This window comes from Phocoena phocoena, chromosome 6 (assembly GCF_963924675.1).
Source record: "Phocoena phocoena chromosome 6, mPhoPho1.1, whole genome shotgun sequence".
Taxonomy (NCBI): domain Eukaryota; kingdom Metazoa; phylum Chordata; class Mammalia; order Artiodactyla; family Phocoenidae; genus Phocoena; species Phocoena phocoena.
The window spans coordinates 59447110-59466006 of NC_089224.1; the positions used below are offsets into that span (position 1 = coordinate 59447110).

The following is an 18897-nucleotide window of genomic DNA, read 5'->3' on the forward strand; positions in this document are numbered from 1 at the left end:
CTAGTAAAGTTAGGATACTTTAAAACATAATTTTCTTTTGTAAAGCTGTTCACTTGTTAGTGATGTTCTTACCAAGTTATACCTGACCAAAATAACCTTAGGCACAGCTTCTGTTCGTATTTTACATAGTAACAGGTAAACATTCTTGAAGCCAGTAAGGAGCAACCTCAAAAATGAGAACTTGTCCAGGAAAAAAAAAAATTGAGGGACACTTTTTTGTTGTTCATTTGGTGATGTTTACTTTTACTTCCAGCTTTATTGAGAAATGATTGATACACATCACTGTATAAGTTTAAGATGTACAGCATGATGGTTTGACTTACATATATTGTGAAATGATTACCACAGTAGATTTAATTATACTGACTATCTCATATAGATGTAATAAAAAAGAAAAGAGGGACTTCCGTGGTGGCTCAGTGGTTAAGAATCCACCTGCCAATGCAGGGGACACGGGTTCGATCCCTGGTCCAGGAAGATCCCACATGCCGAGAAGCAACTAAGCCCGTGCGCCACAACTACTGAGCCTGCACCCCTAGAGCCCCTGATCCACAACAAGAGAAGCCACTGCAATGAGAAGCAAACACACCACAACGAAGAGTAGCCCCTGCTCGCTGCAACTAGAGAAAGCCCGTGCGCAGCAATGGAGACCCAATGCAGCCAAAAATAAATAAATAAAATAAATTTATTAAAAAAAAATTTCTCCTTGCAATGAGAACTATTAGGATCTACTTTCTTACTTTCCTATAACCGTTTTTTTTTTCATTAGTGAATGTGGTTTTTATAACTATCCTCAGGCATTCATATAGCATTGCCCCAATACTGAAGGCTTAATTTTTCAAGCTAACATTTTAGAAACATGTAGCACTCTATCTGATTTTAGTACAGCACTTCAGAACAAATTTTTAAATTGAGAATAATTTTGAAAGCTCTTTTTTATTTGTCCTTGTGAGCAGAGTGAGGTTTTCTTCAGCATTTTGTAATAGTGTTTTTTTAATGTTTTAATTATATTTTAAGTGTTTGACTAAGTTTTTTTAAATTGGCAGATTATAGATGTTAACTCTAGAGCTCTTTGGCAAGCTCCCATTCTGTATATACCATACTGCTGAGGATTGGGACAGAGACTCACAGCTCTAGGTCTAAAGAATTATTCTGTGTTACACTGGCCTATACCAGACCAATCTTTGTTTCTCTTTCTCATGCCTCTTCAGTACTCATGGTCTGAGGCTAGAATCCATCATTCTCCCTTGAAGGGTTTAGTTTATAGGGAACAGAAGAGTGAGTAGCAGCCCTTGAGTAACTCAGGCAATGTCCACATTTGGCAGCATCATACCCCAACTAAGTCATGGCCTTTCCAGGCACCTGAGCCAACACAATTTGTGAATTACTGCCTAATCTTCTTCCAAGAGTAAGCCAGTTGGTGCTAACTTTGGCCCACCAATGACAAACTGTTTGTATTGCTGGCTCTTACGCTAATCACTGTGTAAGCCTAAGAAAGTTATCTTATCGCCCTTCTATGTCCTTAGTGTCCCCATCTATAAATTGAATAAATAGTGTCTGAAATTGCCATATCTCTAGCCTTTATTGGCCAAAGGTTGCTAGCACTGTTTTAGTCAAAACCAAGTCCATAAAAGTGTCTTGGTCTGCTCCAGCTTCTCCTTTCATTTTCTTCCCTGAGCACTAGTTGTTACTCTTTCACCTCTACAGAAACAGAGCATGATTGATTGTGACAGGGTTGACCAAAATCAGTTTCTGTGCCAAGCATACTAAATGAATGCACTTTTTGTTGGTTGGTATTCTAACAGATAGTTTTCTATACCAAACTTTTAAACAAGCTCTGAGTTACATTTCATGAGAAATAACTTGAAAACCTTTTCTTTAGTTAACAACAGAATATTGAAGAAATGATTACCCTTCTCAGTATATATAAAGTGTAGAGAAACTCAGTTTCATGGTAAAATACACAATATCCATAAATCTAACAGGTAAGAAATATAATATCCATAAATCTTTTTGGCATTGGCTCTTTAATATCTCCTGGCTAATATTCTTTTTGAAAAGTTGATTGAAGAATTTTTTTTAAATTTCATTGGCTGTATAGTTTAAAAGTTACATAGTACTATTAAGGCTTCTAATTAAAGACAACAGCCTTACTTCAACTCATCTTCTATTTCATGACTCAGAAACATCTACCTTTAACTTTTTAGCCATTCTTTCTAGTAATTATTTACACATTTCTAAATACATGCTGATTGCTAGTTTCTGATTTTTCAGTTTGGCATTATCTGTTGACATCCATCTTTGGAAGATGAGATTTATTTCACTTACAACTGTTTCCACTCACTTGGAAGTTATATGCTCTACTTCTCTTGTTAGTTTTGATCTTTTCTGCCTCATCTGTCTTATATATGATTGATGAATAATTTAGCTCTATCTCATTTTTTACTCACCGAACTAAACATTATTGTTACTGTTTTTTGTAGTATAATGTTTATTTACCCACATGATTCACAGTTGATTTGTTCTTCAATTCTTCTTTCATCTTAGAACTTCTTTCTGTGATCATTGTTTTCCTGAAGTATATACTACAGAAGTATTTTCTCTGTATCTTGAAATTTAGATAGTTTCTATTACTGTCTCCAAGTTCACCAATCTTTTCTTCTGCTATGTCTAATTTGCCATTAGTCCCATTCAGTATATTTTCATCTCAGACATTGTAGTTTTCATCTCTAAAAGTTCAATTTGGGTCTATTTTATATCTCCCATGTCTCTACTTAACTTTTTGACCATATATATTACAGTTTCAATAACTACTCTAATGGCCTTATTTGCTAATCCTAACATTTGTTTTATTTCTGGGTCAGTTTTGAGTGATTGATTTTTATCTTTTCATTATGGACCATGTGTTTCTGCTTTGTTGTATGCCTAGTATTTTGGTTTGGATGCCAAACATTGTGAGTTTTATCTTGGTGGGTGCCGGATATTTTTATATTTCTATGAATCTCCTAGAGCTTTTTTTCTGGAATGCAGCTAATTACTTGGAAACAGTTTGGTCATTTTGGGTCTTTTATGATTTGTTACTTGGGTCCAGAACAGTGCTCAGTCTAGAGCTAATTATTCTCTACTACCAATGCAAGACCTTTCTGAGTATTCTATCCAACATCCCATGAATTATGAGTTTTTCCAGTGTGGCTTGTGGGAATAGACATTATATTTTCTAATCTTTTGGATGTTTTCCCCCACCTAGTTTTGGGTTGTTTCCTTACATGCATACACTAGTCGGTGCTCTGAATATTTGAGGGGGACTCTGTACATCTTTGCTGTTCTCACTTTATGCAGCTCTCTCTTCTTTAGTATTATGTCCTATAGACTTTGGCTGCCTTGGTGTCTCTGGATTCTTGACTTCTCAACTCAGGGAGTCTGCTAGGCTCTACCTGGGTTCTCCCTCCTGCATCATGGCCTGAAAATTCTCTCAAAGCAGTAACTGCAACAGTTTTGGGGCTCATCTCTTCTCTGTTTCCCGTCTCTCTGAGATCACTGTCCTTTGCTTGACGTTTAGATTCTTACAGACCATTGTTTTATCTATTTTGTCAGGATTTTTATGGTTGGTTCAGGTAGGAGAGTAAATATGATTCCTTGTTACTTCAGGTGGAAGGAGAAGACACTTTAGAAGTTTTTACTTTACTTAGAATGAGTTCTGCTTTTTGTCTAAATGAAAATGACTTTAATTTATCCTCATCCATGAATGATAGTTGTTTCTGGTTTATTTTGTTGCTATTGAGAAATCTCTCAATCTTTTTGTGATTGTTGTATATGTAAGCTGTCATTTTCCCCCCGACTGCTTGTAAGATTTTTTTTTGTCTTTGATGTTTTATTATTTTATTATGATATGCCCAAGTGTGGTTCTCTTAATTTACTTTCTTGGGCTTTTTGAATTGGGGATTTGTGTCCTTTATCATTTCTAGGAAATTCTCAGCCATTATCTCTTCAAATATTGCCATCATCACCACTCCCCTACCCCTCTTCTGTATTCTTATTTCTGGAGCTCCAACTGGGTGTTTGTTAGACTTTAATCTGTCCTCCCTCTTTTACTTCTTTAACATGCCTGTTTTATACTTTGTTTCATTAACTGAAATTTTCGAGATGAATTCTTGTGAAGGCTTTAGGACCCCGATTTTTCTATGTAGGGAAGTTTTTTTTCTTTTGGTTATTTTGGGGGTTTTTTTGGGCGGGGGGTTGCCACACTGCATGGCATGCGGAATCTTAGTTCTCTGCCCAGGGATCAAACCCGTGCCCCCTGCAGTGGAAGCTCAGAGTCTTAACCACTGGACCACCAGGGAAGTCCCATATGTGGGAAAGATTTTGAAGTGTGTAGTTTCTTTAATAGATAACAGGATTATTCAGATCTTTGTTCTTCTTGTGTCACTTTTGTTAGTTTGTGTTTTTCAAAAAACTTGCCTGTTTCATTTAAATTGTCTCTTGGCATAAAGTTTCTTACAGTATCTTTATATCATCTATATCTGTAGAATCTACAGGATGTGCCCATTTTCATTTCTGGTATTGGTTTTGTGTGTGTGTATGTTTGTTTTCTTCATCAGTATTGCCAAGGGTTTATTCATTTTAATAATGTTTCCAAAGAACCAACTTTCGAATTTAATGATTTTTCTATTGTATATTTGTTTTATATTTCATTGATTTCTGCTCTTTATTTCCTTCTTTCAGCTTTGGGGCTTTGATTTGCTGTTCTTTTCTAGTTTTTTTTCTTTTAATGAACACATATGTTTGATTTTTCAACTTTCCTTCTTTTCTAAATATATATTCTTAACTATAAATGTCCCTCAAAGTACTGCTTTAGTTACATGCACCCCACCACTTTTAATTATTATATATTTTTCCTTCCATATTTCCATCTCTACTCATTTGCATGTTTAAAGTCTGTTATTTTAGTACCTACCCTAGAAACTTTCATATGCATAATTAACTTATTAAGGCCTAATCAATATTTTTACCATTTTCCTGACTAATACAAGGACCTTGGAACACTTTTAACTGTAATCATTTCTCACCCAGCTTATTTGTTATTGTTGTAATGTATTTTAATTATCTTGTCTTCTTTTTAAACTCCACAAAACATTTTTATCATTATTTTATGCCCTGTCTATTTATATAGATACAGCTATATATTACCACTTTTTTGCTCTTTTCCATCTCTGATCATCAGTTAAGGATCATTGACCTTTATTCCATTTGAAGTAAATCCTTTAGCATTTCCTTTGGATGAGGTTCTGTTCATCACAAATATGGAGTTTTTGTTTGAAAATATCTTTATGTTTGTCTTCATTTTTGAAAGATATTTTTGCTGTGAATGGATATTTACATTGATAGTATTTTTAATATTAATTAATTAATTATTTATTTTTGGCTGCATTGAGTATTCATTTCTGCAGGTGGGCTTTCTCTAGTTGTGGCAAGAGGAGGCTACTCTTTGTTGTGGTGTGCGGGCTTCTCACTGCGGTAGCTTGTCTTTGTTGTGGAGAACGGGCTCTAGGCACGCGGGCTTTAGTAGTTGTGGCATGCAGGCTCAGTAGTTGTGGTGCACAGGCTTAGTTGATCCGCGACATGTGTGATCTTCCTGGAACAGGACTCGAACCCACGTCCCCTGCATTGGCAGGCAGATTCCTAACCACTGCACCACCAGGGAAGTCCCGATAGTTTTTTTTTTTTTTTAAGTACATTAAAGATATTCCATTGTCTGCTGGCTTCCATTATTTCTGTTGAGGAGTTAACTGTAAATCTTTTTTTTCTTTTAATTTCTGTATTTTTCATATTTAGAAGTTTTCCTTAGTTCTTTTTCAAAACTGCTTTGCATTCTAAAATAATCTTTCTCTTTGCCCTTGTTTTCAGTTTCTTTTCACTAGACGTATTTTGCACCTCCTAAATTACCTATGTCTATAGATTTTGGGGGGGGGTCGTACTTTTTTTCCTATCCCTCAACAGTAACTTATTTCCTTTTATATTTGGGGGATTTTTTGACTGTGAACTCATTTCTTGTTACTGAATCAGTGTGGGAGTTCCTTAAGATCTAGTTATAAGGTTCATTGCCTCAGAGAATTGATTTTTTTCTATTCAAGTACCTGACAACAATTTTGACATGAGACCATGTTAAACTTTTTGAGCACCCAGGAAATGTGAATGTGGTCAGTAAATCCACATGAGTCAGCTTACAGTTACAAATTCTTAGAAGAGATTTTATTTTTTCTCCATCTAACACTCCTATTGTGAAGATAGTTTTCCTTTCAGTCCCTTAGTTGGGGCCAGGAGAAGGGACTGTTGTTGCTAGTACACCCTTCTGCTAATTTTGTGGGCTTTTGGAGTCCCAGCTTTGTACTGGGGAAGCCAGATTCTATCATCCCACAACCACCCCCATTCAGTAAAAAGCTAAAACTCCCCAAAACTATAAGCACTTTTGAAAAAAAAGTGAATTTTATCAAAATCTCTAGCATTGTTTAGATATTTGAATGTAATTAATATACATAAATGCCAAATCACAAATGATAGTTTCTTCATTAGCTTTTTTAATGAACCAGAACTACTTGATCAGATAATTTGTTGTATCTGTAATAACAAGGTAGTTATAGTGTGACCTCTTAGCCAGAAATATAAAAGTAAGTTTCTTCTATAAAATGAAAGTCCTGATATTGCTAAAATAGTATTCTTACTATGTATTTGTTTTAACAGATTACAATATGATAGTACAGAAAAATAGCCAGTGTCAGACACTGTGCCTCAACTTTCATTTAGAGTCCATGAATTAGTCACATCTTTATGTTTTTATACATCTTTTCTAGAGGAAGAGCTCTCACTCTTGAAAATTCAAGAGAAAGAAGTTATTATCTTTTCTTCCCCTTGTTGGTGCATTTTAATTTCTCTCCCCAAACCTTATATGCTTTTATTTCTTTAAATACAGCTTTATTGAAATATAATTCACATACCATAGAGTTCACCTATTCAAATATAAAATCCAGCTGGTTTTAGTACATTCACAGAGTTGTGCAACCATCACTGCAGTCAATTTTAGAACGTTTCATCACACCAAAAATAAAGACTAATGGGACTTGCCTGGTGGTCCAGTGACTAAGACTCCATGCTCCTAAAGCAGAGGGCCTGGGTTTGATCCCTGGTCAGGCAACTAGATTCCACGTGCTGCAACTATGAGTTCATATGCCACAACTAAGATCCAGCGCAGCCTTAATAAAAAAAAAAAAAGGAAGACTGTGAAGTCACTTCCCATTTCCCCCACCTCCCCAGTCCTAGGAAGCCTCTAATCTACTTTCCATCTCTGTTCATTTCTGGACATTTTATGTAAATGGTATTATATAATACGTGGTCTTATGGGTGACTTCTTTTACTTAGTATCATGTTTCAAGGTTCATCCATGTTGTAACATGTATCAGCACTTCATTTTTTTTAATTGCCAAATAATATTCCATTGTACAGATATACCACTTTCTTTTTTTTTTTTAAACATCTTTATTGGAGTATAATTGCTTTACAATGGTGTGTTAGTTTCTGCTGTATAACAAAGTGAATCATTTATACATATCCATATGTCCCCATATCTCTTCCTTCTTGCATCTCCCTCCCTCCCACCCTCCCTATCCCAACCCTCCAGGTGGTCACAAAGCACCAAGTTGATCTCCCTGTGCTTATGCGGCTGCTTCCCACTAACTATCTATTTTACAATTGGTAGTGTATATATGTCCATGCCACTCTCTCACTTCGTCCCAGCTTACCCTTCCCACTCCCCGTATCCTCAAGTACATTCTCTAGTAAGTCTGTGTCTTTATTCCCGTCTTGCCCCTAGGTTCTTCATGACCATTTTTTTTTTTTCAGATTCCATATGTATGTGTTAGCATGTGGTAGTTGTTTTTCTCTTTCTGACTTACTTCACTCTGTATGACAGACTCTAGGTCCAACCACCTCACTACAAATAACTCAATTTCGTTTCTTTTTATGGCTGAGTAATATTCCATTGTATATATGTGCCACATCTTCTTTATCCATTCATCTGTGGATGGACACTTAGGTTGCTTCCATGCCCTGGCTATTGTAAATAGAGCTGCAATGAACATTGTGATACATGACTCTTTTCGAATTATGGTTTTCTCAGGGTATATGCCCAGTAGTGGGATTGCTGAGTCGTATGGTAGTTCTATTTTTAGTTTTTTAAGGAACCTCCATATTGTTCTCCATAGGGGCTGTATTAATTTCCATTCCCACCAACAGTGCAAGAGGGTTCCCTTTTCTCCACACCCTCTCCAGCATTTATTGTTTGTAGAATTTTTGATGATGGCCATTCTGACTTGTGTGAGATGATACCTCATTGTAGTTTTGATTTGCATTACTCTAATGATTAATGATGTTGAGCATGCTTTCATGTGTTTGTTGGCAATGTGTATATCTTCTTTGGAGAAATGTCTGTTTAGGTTTTCTGCCCATTATTAGATTGGGTTGTTTGTTTTTTTGATATTGAGCTGCATGAGCTGCTTGTAAGTTTGGGAGATTAATCCTTTGTCAGTTGCTTCATTTGCAAATATTTTCTCCCATTCTGAGGGTTGTCTTTTGGTCTTGGTTATGGTTTCCTTTGCTGTGCAAAAGCTTTGAAGTTTCATTAGGTCCCATTCTTTCTTGTTTTTATTTCCATTTCTCTAGGAGGTGGGTCAGAAAGGATCTTGCTGTGATTTATGTCATAGAGTGTTCTGCCTATGTTTTCCTCTAAGACTTTGATAGTGTCTGACCTTACATTTAGGTCTTTAATCCATTTTGAGTTCATTTTTGTGTATGGTGTTAGGGAGTGTTCTAATTTTATTCTTTTACATGTAGCTGTCCAGTTTCCCCAGCACCACTTATTGAAGAGGCTGTCTTTTCTCCATTGTATATTCTTGCCTCCTTTATCAAAGATAAGGTGACCATATATGCATGGGTTTCTCTCTGGGCTTTCTATCCTGTTCCATTGATCTATATTTCTGTTTTTGTGCCTGTACCATACTGTCTTGATTACTGTAGCTTTGTACTGTCGTCTGAAGTCAGGGAGCCTGATTCCTCCAGGCCCATTTTTCTTTCTCAAGACTGCTTTGGCTATTTGGGGTCTTCTGTGTTTCCATACAAATTGTGAAATGTTTTGTTCTAGTTCTGTGAAAAATGCCATTGGTAGTTTGATAGGGATTGCAATGAATCTGTAGGTTGCTTTGGGTCGTATAGTCATTTTCACAATGTTGATTCTTCCAATCCAAGAACGTGGTATATCTCTCCATCTGTTTGTATGGTCTTTAATTTCTTTCATCAGTGTCTTATAATTTTCTGCATACAGGTCTTTTGTCTCCTTAGGTAGGTTTATTCCTAGGTATTTTATTCTTTTTGTTGCACTGGTAAATGGGAGTGTTTTCTTAATTACACTTTTAGATTTTCCATCATTAGTGTATAGGAATACCAGAGATTTCTGTGCATTAATTTTGTATCCTGGTACTTTACCAAATTCATTGATTAGCTCTAGTAGTTTTCTGGTAGCATCTTTAGGATTCTCTATGTATAGTATCATGTCATCTGCAGACAGTGACAGCTTTACTTCTTCTTTTCTGATTTGGATTCCTTTTATTTCTTTTTCTTCTTTAGCTGTGGCTAAAACTTCCAAAACTATGTTGAATAAGAGTGGTGAGAGTGGGCAACCTTGTCTTGTTCCTGATCTTAGTAGAAATGGTTTCAGTTTTTTACCAATGAGGACGATGTTGGCTGTGGGTTTGTCATATATGGCCTTTATTATGTTGAGGAAAGTTCCTTCTGTGCCTACTTTCTGGAGGGTTTTTATCATAAATGGGTGTTGAATTTTGTTGAAAGCTTTCTCTGCATCTATTGAGATGATCATATGGTTTTTCTTCTTCAGTTTGTTAATATGGTGTATCACATTGATTGATTTGCATATATTGAAGAATCCTTGCATTCCTGGGATAAACCCCACTTGATCATGCTGTATGATCCTTTTAATGTGCTGTTGGATTCTGTTTGCTGGTATTTTGTTGAGGATTTTTGCATCTATGTTCATCAGTGATATTAGCCAGTAGTTTTCTTTCTTTGTGACATCTTTATCTGGTTTTGGTATCAGGGTGATGGTGGCCTCGTAGAATGAGTTTGGGAGTGTTCCCCCCTCTGCTATATTTTGGAAGAGTTTGAGAAGGATAGGTGTTAGCTCTTCTCTAAATGTTTGATAGAATTCACCTGTGAAGCCCTCTGGTCCTGGGCTTTTGTTTGTTGGAAGATTTTTAATCACAGTTTCAATTTCAGTGCTTGTGATTGGTCTGTTCATATTTTCTGTTTCTTCCTGGTTCTGTCTCTGAAGGTTGTGCATTTCTAAGAATTTGTCCATTTTTTCCAGGTTGTCCATTTTATTGGCATATGGTTGCTTGTAATAATCTCTCATGATCCTTTGTATTTCTGCAGTGTCAGTTGTTCCTTCTCCTTTTTCATTTCTAATTTTATTGATTTGAGTCTTCTCCCTTTTTTCTCGATGAGTCTGGCTAATGGTTTATCAATTTTGTTTATCTTCTCAAAGAACCAGCTTTTAGTTTTATTGATCTTTGCTATCATTTCCTTCATTTCTTTTTCATTTATTTCTGATCTGATCTTTATGATTTCTTTCTATTTATCCATTCAGCAGTTGATGGATATACAAATACCAAATACATTTGGTAGTTTTACTCTTTGACTATTATGAGTAATGCTACTATGAACATTAATATACAAGTTTTTGTGTGGACATATATTTTCATTTCTCTTGGACATATACCTAGGAGTAGGTTTGCTGGGTCATATGTTTAACCTTCTCAGGACCTGCTAGACTGCCTTTGAAAGTAGCTATATCCTTTATAGTGTAAGAAGTTTCCAGTTTCTCCATAGTTTTACCAATAGCTGTTAGTATCTCTCTTACAATAATCATCTCAAGATCATTATCATAAGAGAGATACCAATTCATGTATTGGTATCATACTGTGGTTTTGATTTACATTTCTCTAACGGATAATGATGTTGAGCATCTTTTCATTGGCTTGCTTATTATTCATTTGTATGTCTTCTTTGGAGAAATATTTACTTTGTCCATTTTTAGTTCGGTTATTTTATCCTTTTATTATTGAGTTATAAGTGTTCTTTTATTTTCTAGATACAGATCTCTCATTAGATACGTGATTTGCAAAAATGTTCTCCCATTCCATGGTTGTCTTTTCACTTGATGATATCCTTTAAAAGCACAAACGTTTTTAGTTTTGATGGTGACCACTTTATTTTTTCTTTTGTTGCTGTGCTTTTGGTGCCATATATAAAAACACTTTGCCTAATGCAAGATCACGGAGACGTCTTTTTATCTAATTTAATTTTTTTAATTAAGAAAATTTAAAGCAGTGCCCGTAAAGAACTTTTTAAGGGGAAGAAAGCACTTATACTCTCATCAACATAGGATTCACGTATTTTTGGAATACTGTAATCTCCTTGTTCAGTATTTGCATATTTTCATTATTGCTATTGTTTGTTAAGTACTATATTGTGTTCTGATATTTTTTGTGTTTATGCATAATATTTATAATTTTAATTTTAAGGCTATATAATATATCCAGCTTATTTCCCAGTTATGTAATACAACTTCTTTATATTTTTATTTTCCTTATACAGAACTCCAGTTAACACTGACAAACACGTAACTTTTTGCTTCTATTGAATTATCTTCTTAGAATAACTTTTTAGGAATGGAATTATCAGGTCAAAGGATGTAAACATGTTTACAGCTCTTACATGACATCATATTACTTCTAGAAAGCACTAAACTGTGCTTTGTGTAGTAAACATTTTTAAAATGTTTTTCATTTATTTTGAAGTTGATACACATTGTGAGTTGAACAGTTTTACCTTGAGTAGCAATGTTAGTGATAATCCTCCATCAGTAAAACTCAGGATCAAGTTGTATGTGTATTTCTTCATCTGAAAAAAAAAAAATCACAATAGTACATCTAATGGGACACTTTGTACTGATAGTGAAAACTGGAACAGCCAATTGCCTTGTTGACTGAAGATAAATATGACATACTTAAAATTTAGTATTTTATGGTATTCTCTACTTTAAGTAATAATAATATAATTTGTTAAATTTTCTTTAGGCTTCGGGAGCAGGAGAGAAAAGAAGCAGAAGAAGCTAGTCAAAAGGAAGTAGAAGAATGGGAAAGAAAACTTCTAGCTCAAGCAGCTCCAACTTGTATGGAGACCATGTGGGAAATTCCAGCAATCGGGCATTTCCTTTGTTTAGCCCAGCAAATTCTAAATTTGCCAGAAATAGTCTTTTACGAATTGGAACGCTGTCTTCTGATGCCTCAGTGTAACGCTTTTCTATCTAAAATAATGACTTCTCTATTAAGTCCTCCCCATCGCAGACCTACCTTACATCGAAGACCTACTTTGCCTTATAGAACCTGGGAAGCAGCTCTGAGACAGAAAGTACAGCAGTGGTACACAGCTGTAGGGCAGACTGAAAATCCCAATAACTGTGCTGAAAAACTTGGGTTGTGTCCTCAGTTTTTTAAAGTTCTTGGAGAAGTTAATCCATTGGAAGAAAAACTTTTTCATGAACTACCTTTCTACCAAAAAGTGTGGTTACTTAAGGGTCTTTGTGACTTTGTGTATGAAACACAGAAGGAAGTTCAAGATGCTGTACTTGGACAGCCTATTCATGAATGCAGGGAAGTTATCCTTGGTTACGATTATTTGGAGAATGCTTATGTACATTTCCCACAGTTCTGTGGTGCAGACGTACGGATTTATAAACAGAGACCTTTTCAAGCCCCAGAATTTCCAGTTCCACCCATTAAAATACAAAGAGTACCTCGGATTAAACTGGAGAAATTGAAGTGTGACTATGTTAGTGCAAGTAATGGAGAACATAGGTGTAGTAGAGAAGGCCTGCCCTCTGCCTTCAGGAAAGAGCAGGAAATTAGTTTTGATCCAACTTGCTGCCCTGCTAAAATGAACTTGGATAATCATGACATTTCTGTTGAAATGGAAGTGAAATCCAACTGTGAAATTAGAATTCTCAGGCCCTGTGAAATGAAAATAACTGATTGTTGTAAAGAAAATTTAGAGAAACCAGGGAGCCCAGGGGAAGTTACTGGCTTTGGAGAGCCTCTCAGTCCAGGTGAAATAAGGTTTATAGAAAATCAGGAAAAATACGGTGAAGCTTCCAGAGTAAAGCCTGAACCCAGTCCATTAAAAGAAAATGCTCTGAAATCTTGCCAAATACATGTAAATGGAAGTCACAGTGATCATCCAGAAATTAACTGCCACAAAGTTGTAAGGGATATTCTATTAGAACAGTCACTGCAGAGCCACAAGAAACTCAAAGTAACTAAAATGAGGGCAAAAAAGAAGAAAAAGAAAAAAAAGAAATTGAAAGATGTTTTGAATGAAAACTTACAAAGAAAGCGCGAAGGTCTTCATTCCCTTGCATTCAAGTCTTACAAACCTGAGATCCAGAATAAGTTATTGATCATCAAAAAGAAAGCAAAACACAAGAAGCACAAATCTGGTAAGCTAACACAAATGGGTGAGAATTACATTTTATCATATATCAAGTAGTGCTTTCAATTAAGCATCATGGAAGGCTCTGACTGACAAAATGAAATGTGTGTGTGTGTGTGTGTGTGTGTGTGTGTGTGTGTATGTATATATGTATGTATGTATGTATGTATGTTTAAAGGTCAAGTTTTATATTAGTCCCCATATTTAAAACCCAGAGCAGAAGAGGTTTTATATATAATACTAACAACAACAAAATACTGATGTAATACATTTGAATTTAATTCTCAGTTGAGAATCTTTGGGCATTATGTTTTTACATTCTCTGGACCAATTTCTCCATAAGTGATGCTTCCCATCATTTTTAAGAAGTGTTTTTTTCCCCAGGCTAAGGGCAGTACAGTGCAATGGAAGAAGCACTGATATCAAGAGGTATCATTCCCAGAGCTAAAGTGTATAGCAACTAGCTTCTTAAACCAAGGCAAGTTAGATTATTTTTCTGGGTCTTAGTTTTTTCCCACATTATATATTTTTCAACTTCCTGAAAAATTATTTTAGTATATATTTTCATATCCAGAAGAAAATGTGAACTATAAGGGAAAAATTACATCACCTAATAAGATATGAAGCTTTTTTGTTTTACAGGATTTGTAAGTTTGTCTTACACCAGATTTAAGTACTCACTATATTTGCCACAAGCCTGTTTGAACAATAATAACAAAAAATCCGATGAATAAAGTCTTCAGTGGTTGTTTGCTCTCTTTTTATAATTACTCAGGTGCTTTTGCTTTTCCTGTTGTTTGCCATTTAATCAATTTATGTCTCAGTTACTAAGAGCATAAATGAGGTAAAAGCACATGATCAACTTCATTTATTAACACTAATAAAAAGTTGCTGGATTGGGAAAAACTTGAATTGTTTACTAAAATGAGTTGTGATTTATTGTCATTATTTATGGATTTCAGTTTTTTATTCCTTCCCTCAGTAACAAAGGTAATGAAGATTAGACAGTAATTTGATGAGTTGGCAGATGAGGGAGTGAACTTTGTTTAGCTGATATAGTTGCTGTTATACTTTAGTTATTTAAATCATTAAATACAGTTAAATGTATTTTCAAATGTGTATGTAATATATAATTGATAAAGAAGTAGTACAAATTTTACCATCAAGAACAGGCTTGGGCTTCCCTGGTGGCGCAGTGGTTGAGAGTCCACCTGCTGATGCAGGGGACACGGGTCCGTGCGCCGGTCTGGGAAGATCCCATATGCCGCAGATCGGCTAGGCCCATGAGCCATGGCCGCTGAGCCTGCGCGTCCAGAGCCTGTGCTCCGCAACAGGAGAGGCCGCAACAGTGAGCGGCCCGCGTACTGCAAAAAAAAAAAAAAAAAAAACAGGCTTAATTTGTTGAACTAAAAATTGCAAAGTGGTCCACATTGACCCAGATGATAAAAAGCTACAGTTTTTTTAAAGTGCCTCTCAACAATAAATCCTTTAAATTTTATAAGCAATCCATTAGGCTATATAAATTTAGTTTTACTGATTTGGCAAGTTCTCTTTGAAATGTTAGCCTCTAATATATTAAATAATATTTTAAAATTTAAAAACTGTTTTCAATTCCAAAGCATGCAGTATTGTTTTATTAATACCATTATCACCTAAAACCTTTTAAGTGTTCATTTATGACCTACTATTCATGTGTTCAAAAGTAATTATGGCTTATGATGATTTATAAAATAAAATAGATATTGATGTAGATCCTATACAGATTATACCAGTAGCAGAATAAAAATATTAACTCCTAAGGATTGAATTAAAAGGAGTTTGTATTGTAAGCAAATAAAGTGTTGCTTCATTTTTAAAATGGAAGTTCAGAGTGTTTGTAGATCAGAGAAAAAATTTGTGGGAGTTGCACGTCCAGTTCTAGACAAGTGGGTGAATAAAACTCAGAAGCAAATTCATTGAGTACGGTTCATGCTCTTTGAGGCTGTTTGTTGGGAAGAGAAGGCTTATAGGAATGAAGTAGAAGAAAATAATGGCACTCGCCTATACACTTTCTCATTTTATCTTCAGAGCAAATTTTGGAAAGTCAGTTTTCAGTAGCACAAATACTAGGATCTGGCTAATACAGTTTCCTTCTCCCTTGTTAGTACTGAGTAAGCATAGGCCAATTCTTTAGTTTCTTCACTAAACTTCTTACTGGCATAACAGTACTACGTAAAACGATATAACAACAACAAAACATCTGTTTAACGTCTTTCTGTACACTTGTCTATCTGAGGCTTTGCCCTGAGGTTTTTTTATTAGGTATATGACATTGTGGCCTTTTATAGTTAGGGGCATACCCTAATCCAGTGTTTCCTTTCTTACTCCTTTTAAAAGTGAGCTTCATGGTCACAGGTTTGGGAAATATTCCTCTTACAGATTCACATTGTGCATTAGTACAGGTCCACAGTGCATCGTACAAAACTCTTGTACCGGATATGTTTTGGAATTCAGAAATGTTCAGATTTTAGAAGGGTATTATGATATATATAATGTTTATTAAATAACATCCCCAGTGGAGCTTAGGGCAGCCCGTGTAATCAAATGTATAATTTCTACAGAAAAATATGAAATAGTCAAACTAAATGAGATGAAGACTACAAAGAACCTCATAACAGTTTATGTCAGGTTTTGCTATCATATAAATTATTTTTAAAACTTCAGTTTTCGGAACCTTTTGGACTGTAGAATTGTACATAGGTGATTCTGGGCCAGTATATCAAGGACTTCAGAAAATCTTGAAGAAAACTGTTTAGTTTTGTTTAACCTAGTATTTTTCAAGTTTACTTGAATACAGAGCTTTTTTCAAGGAATAGTATTCTGTAGAATGTGCTTTGGGATAAGCTGTGTCACCCATGGCTGATTTATGAACCTTTACTTAGGGTGGACTAAATGTAGTTTATCGGGATTTATGTAGTTAACCTGGTCCAATTTATGTTGATTACACAGGCCATAAATTTTGGTGGAATCTCCAGATTTAGTAAAGCTTATTGTGATGGCAGATGATTTTTAGTAGAAGGCACAAAGATAAATTGGTTGAAAATGATTTGATAATTTTAGTGTGCTGTGAGGCACTTTTGCAATCCATAAGCATTTTAATCTGTTTTTCAGAATTGGACTTTTCTTCCTGCTTTGTAAATTTTGAATTTATTTTCATTTATTTAAGCCTGCTCCTTACTCTTGGAAGCATTGTAGAATAGAAAAACATTGGCATTTTCCCAGTTATGCATACTTATACCACTAGATACTTCTCCTTCATAATACTTATTTATAAAATTTATTCTTAATAGTTAAATTTCTAGGTTGTTTTGATGATTGTCTCCCTCTGTTCTATAACATTCTTGAGGACAGAAGGATTATTTCTGGTTTTGCATCCCTAGCACTTAGCACAGTGACTAACTCATTGTGTAAGAATCTATTGAATGAATAAATGAACACACATAATGTGGTTCTCCCAGATATAACTAAGATTTATCCCTTAATATGTATCTTTCACATTCTTTTAATGCATTTATATTTTTTAATAGGATTATACTATACATACCATTTTACAATCTGCTTTTTTCCCACATGACAGTATACCATGAACATCTTTGTGCAATAAATAGATCTCTATAGCATCATTTTAAATGGCTGTGTAGGATTCTGTTATGTGTATTGTGTAGTCCATTTAACCAACTTCCTTACTGGACATTTTGTTTGTTTTTGGTAATGCACTATTATAGATTGTGTAGAGCAGGTAGAGTTGAGTGAAATGAGTGAGAAATCTTAAAATGAGAGGACTTTTTATAAAACCTATAAAAAACAAAAATGATTCAAGATACATTAATTATTACAAAAAAGCTTGTGGTATTTTAAGTTATTTATTTCAACCAGTTTGGTTTGGAGGGTTTTTCCCTCCTTACATGGTCATTATTTTCAACCAAATCATTTTGTGTGAGCTCCTCTAAACCAATTAAAATAAATAAGACAAGTGATGTTAGTTTCTTATAGGTGAAGAAACTAAGGTTCAAAAATAGTGAATAGCCTCATTTAATAATTGTTAAGTATATGGTAAAGACCATACAAAGGTCAAAGAGAGGCTAAATCCATGTGTGCTATAGTAAGATTTAATAGAAGATGAAGGACTTTGAAGAATAATGGGGATTGGGTAGATGAAAAATGGTTAATAATGTGAGCACAGCCATGGAGGCGTAATTAAGCCAAGTGTCACTGAAAAAATAAGCATAATTAGAGAAAAACTTAAGGAAAAAGTTGAGGGTTTAAAAGGTGTTTGAATGATGGAAATATGCCATTTTGAGGTGATATCTTTCTGGGTATGTGGTGCTATTTTAGATAATTGAATCAGGAATACAGTGCAGGGAAATGAGCTTGAAATAAAATATATCAAATGTGTGAAAGTAATGAGCTGCTTTATAGGGAATGACTGAGAAAGTAATGTAATCTACAATATTTGATTATATCCAGGCCCTTATCTGTGAAACAGTTGTGTAATTCTGTGTTAATATTACTATAGAACCTAAACTATGTGTGTCTTTATGGGAAAAATTCTTAGAGGACCAACTCAAGATGCCAAGATACAAGACTGAAGGAATCGACTATACTCCATGTCCTTTTATTTTAATGCCTTCTACTTCCTCCACCCCTCCAAAAACCTAATACTCATATAATGATTACTGCATGCCAGGCACTATTCTAAGCCTTTATATATATTGTCTCATTTAATCCTCATAAAAACTCATAAGTAGATGCTACTATTCCCCCCATTATATAGATTTTATAGATTTTTAAAAACTGAGGCACAGAGAGGTTTATTAACGTATCCAAGGTCACACAGCTAGTAAGTGAATGGCAGGATTAGGAGAAGGAATGTTGCAGGGTAATTAGGATGCCATTAAAGAGCTATAAAAAGAAACTGGCAGTGTTTATAAAAATGAAGGGATAGAAGATAACTCCAGGAAGAAGAAATTCTAAATCCAGATAAGGAATGATTATATAACTGTTCTATCACACTGACAGAAGAAAATAACATTTTGAGAGAGAGGTTGCAGTAAATAGCAGAATTTGACAACTAATTCAGTATTCTGAGTTAAAGGGGAAAAAAAGAAATAAGTATTCAGGAGTTATCGAATTATTTTATAGTGTTAAAAAAATGCCAGTATGATGAGAAATTTGCTCATAGGCAAGGAGAATAGAAGGAAAATCAGCTGTTTTATTAAAGTCAATGGCTTACTTAGAACATTCCAG

General features: G+C 34.9%; 1 protein-coding gene across 1 annotated transcript in view; it reads left to right on the top strand.

Annotated features, from left to right (window-relative positions):
* BRD10 (bromodomain containing 10) overlaps positions 1 to 18897 on the top strand; it is a 103879-nt gene that overhangs the window by 40904 nt on the left and 44078 nt on the right. The window contains exon 3 of the mRNA XM_065879660.1: positions 12201 to 13618. Coding sequence (XP_065735732.1) covers positions 12201 to 13618 — 1418 coding nt within the window. The remainder of the gene's footprint in view (positions 1 to 12200; positions 13619 to 18897) is intronic.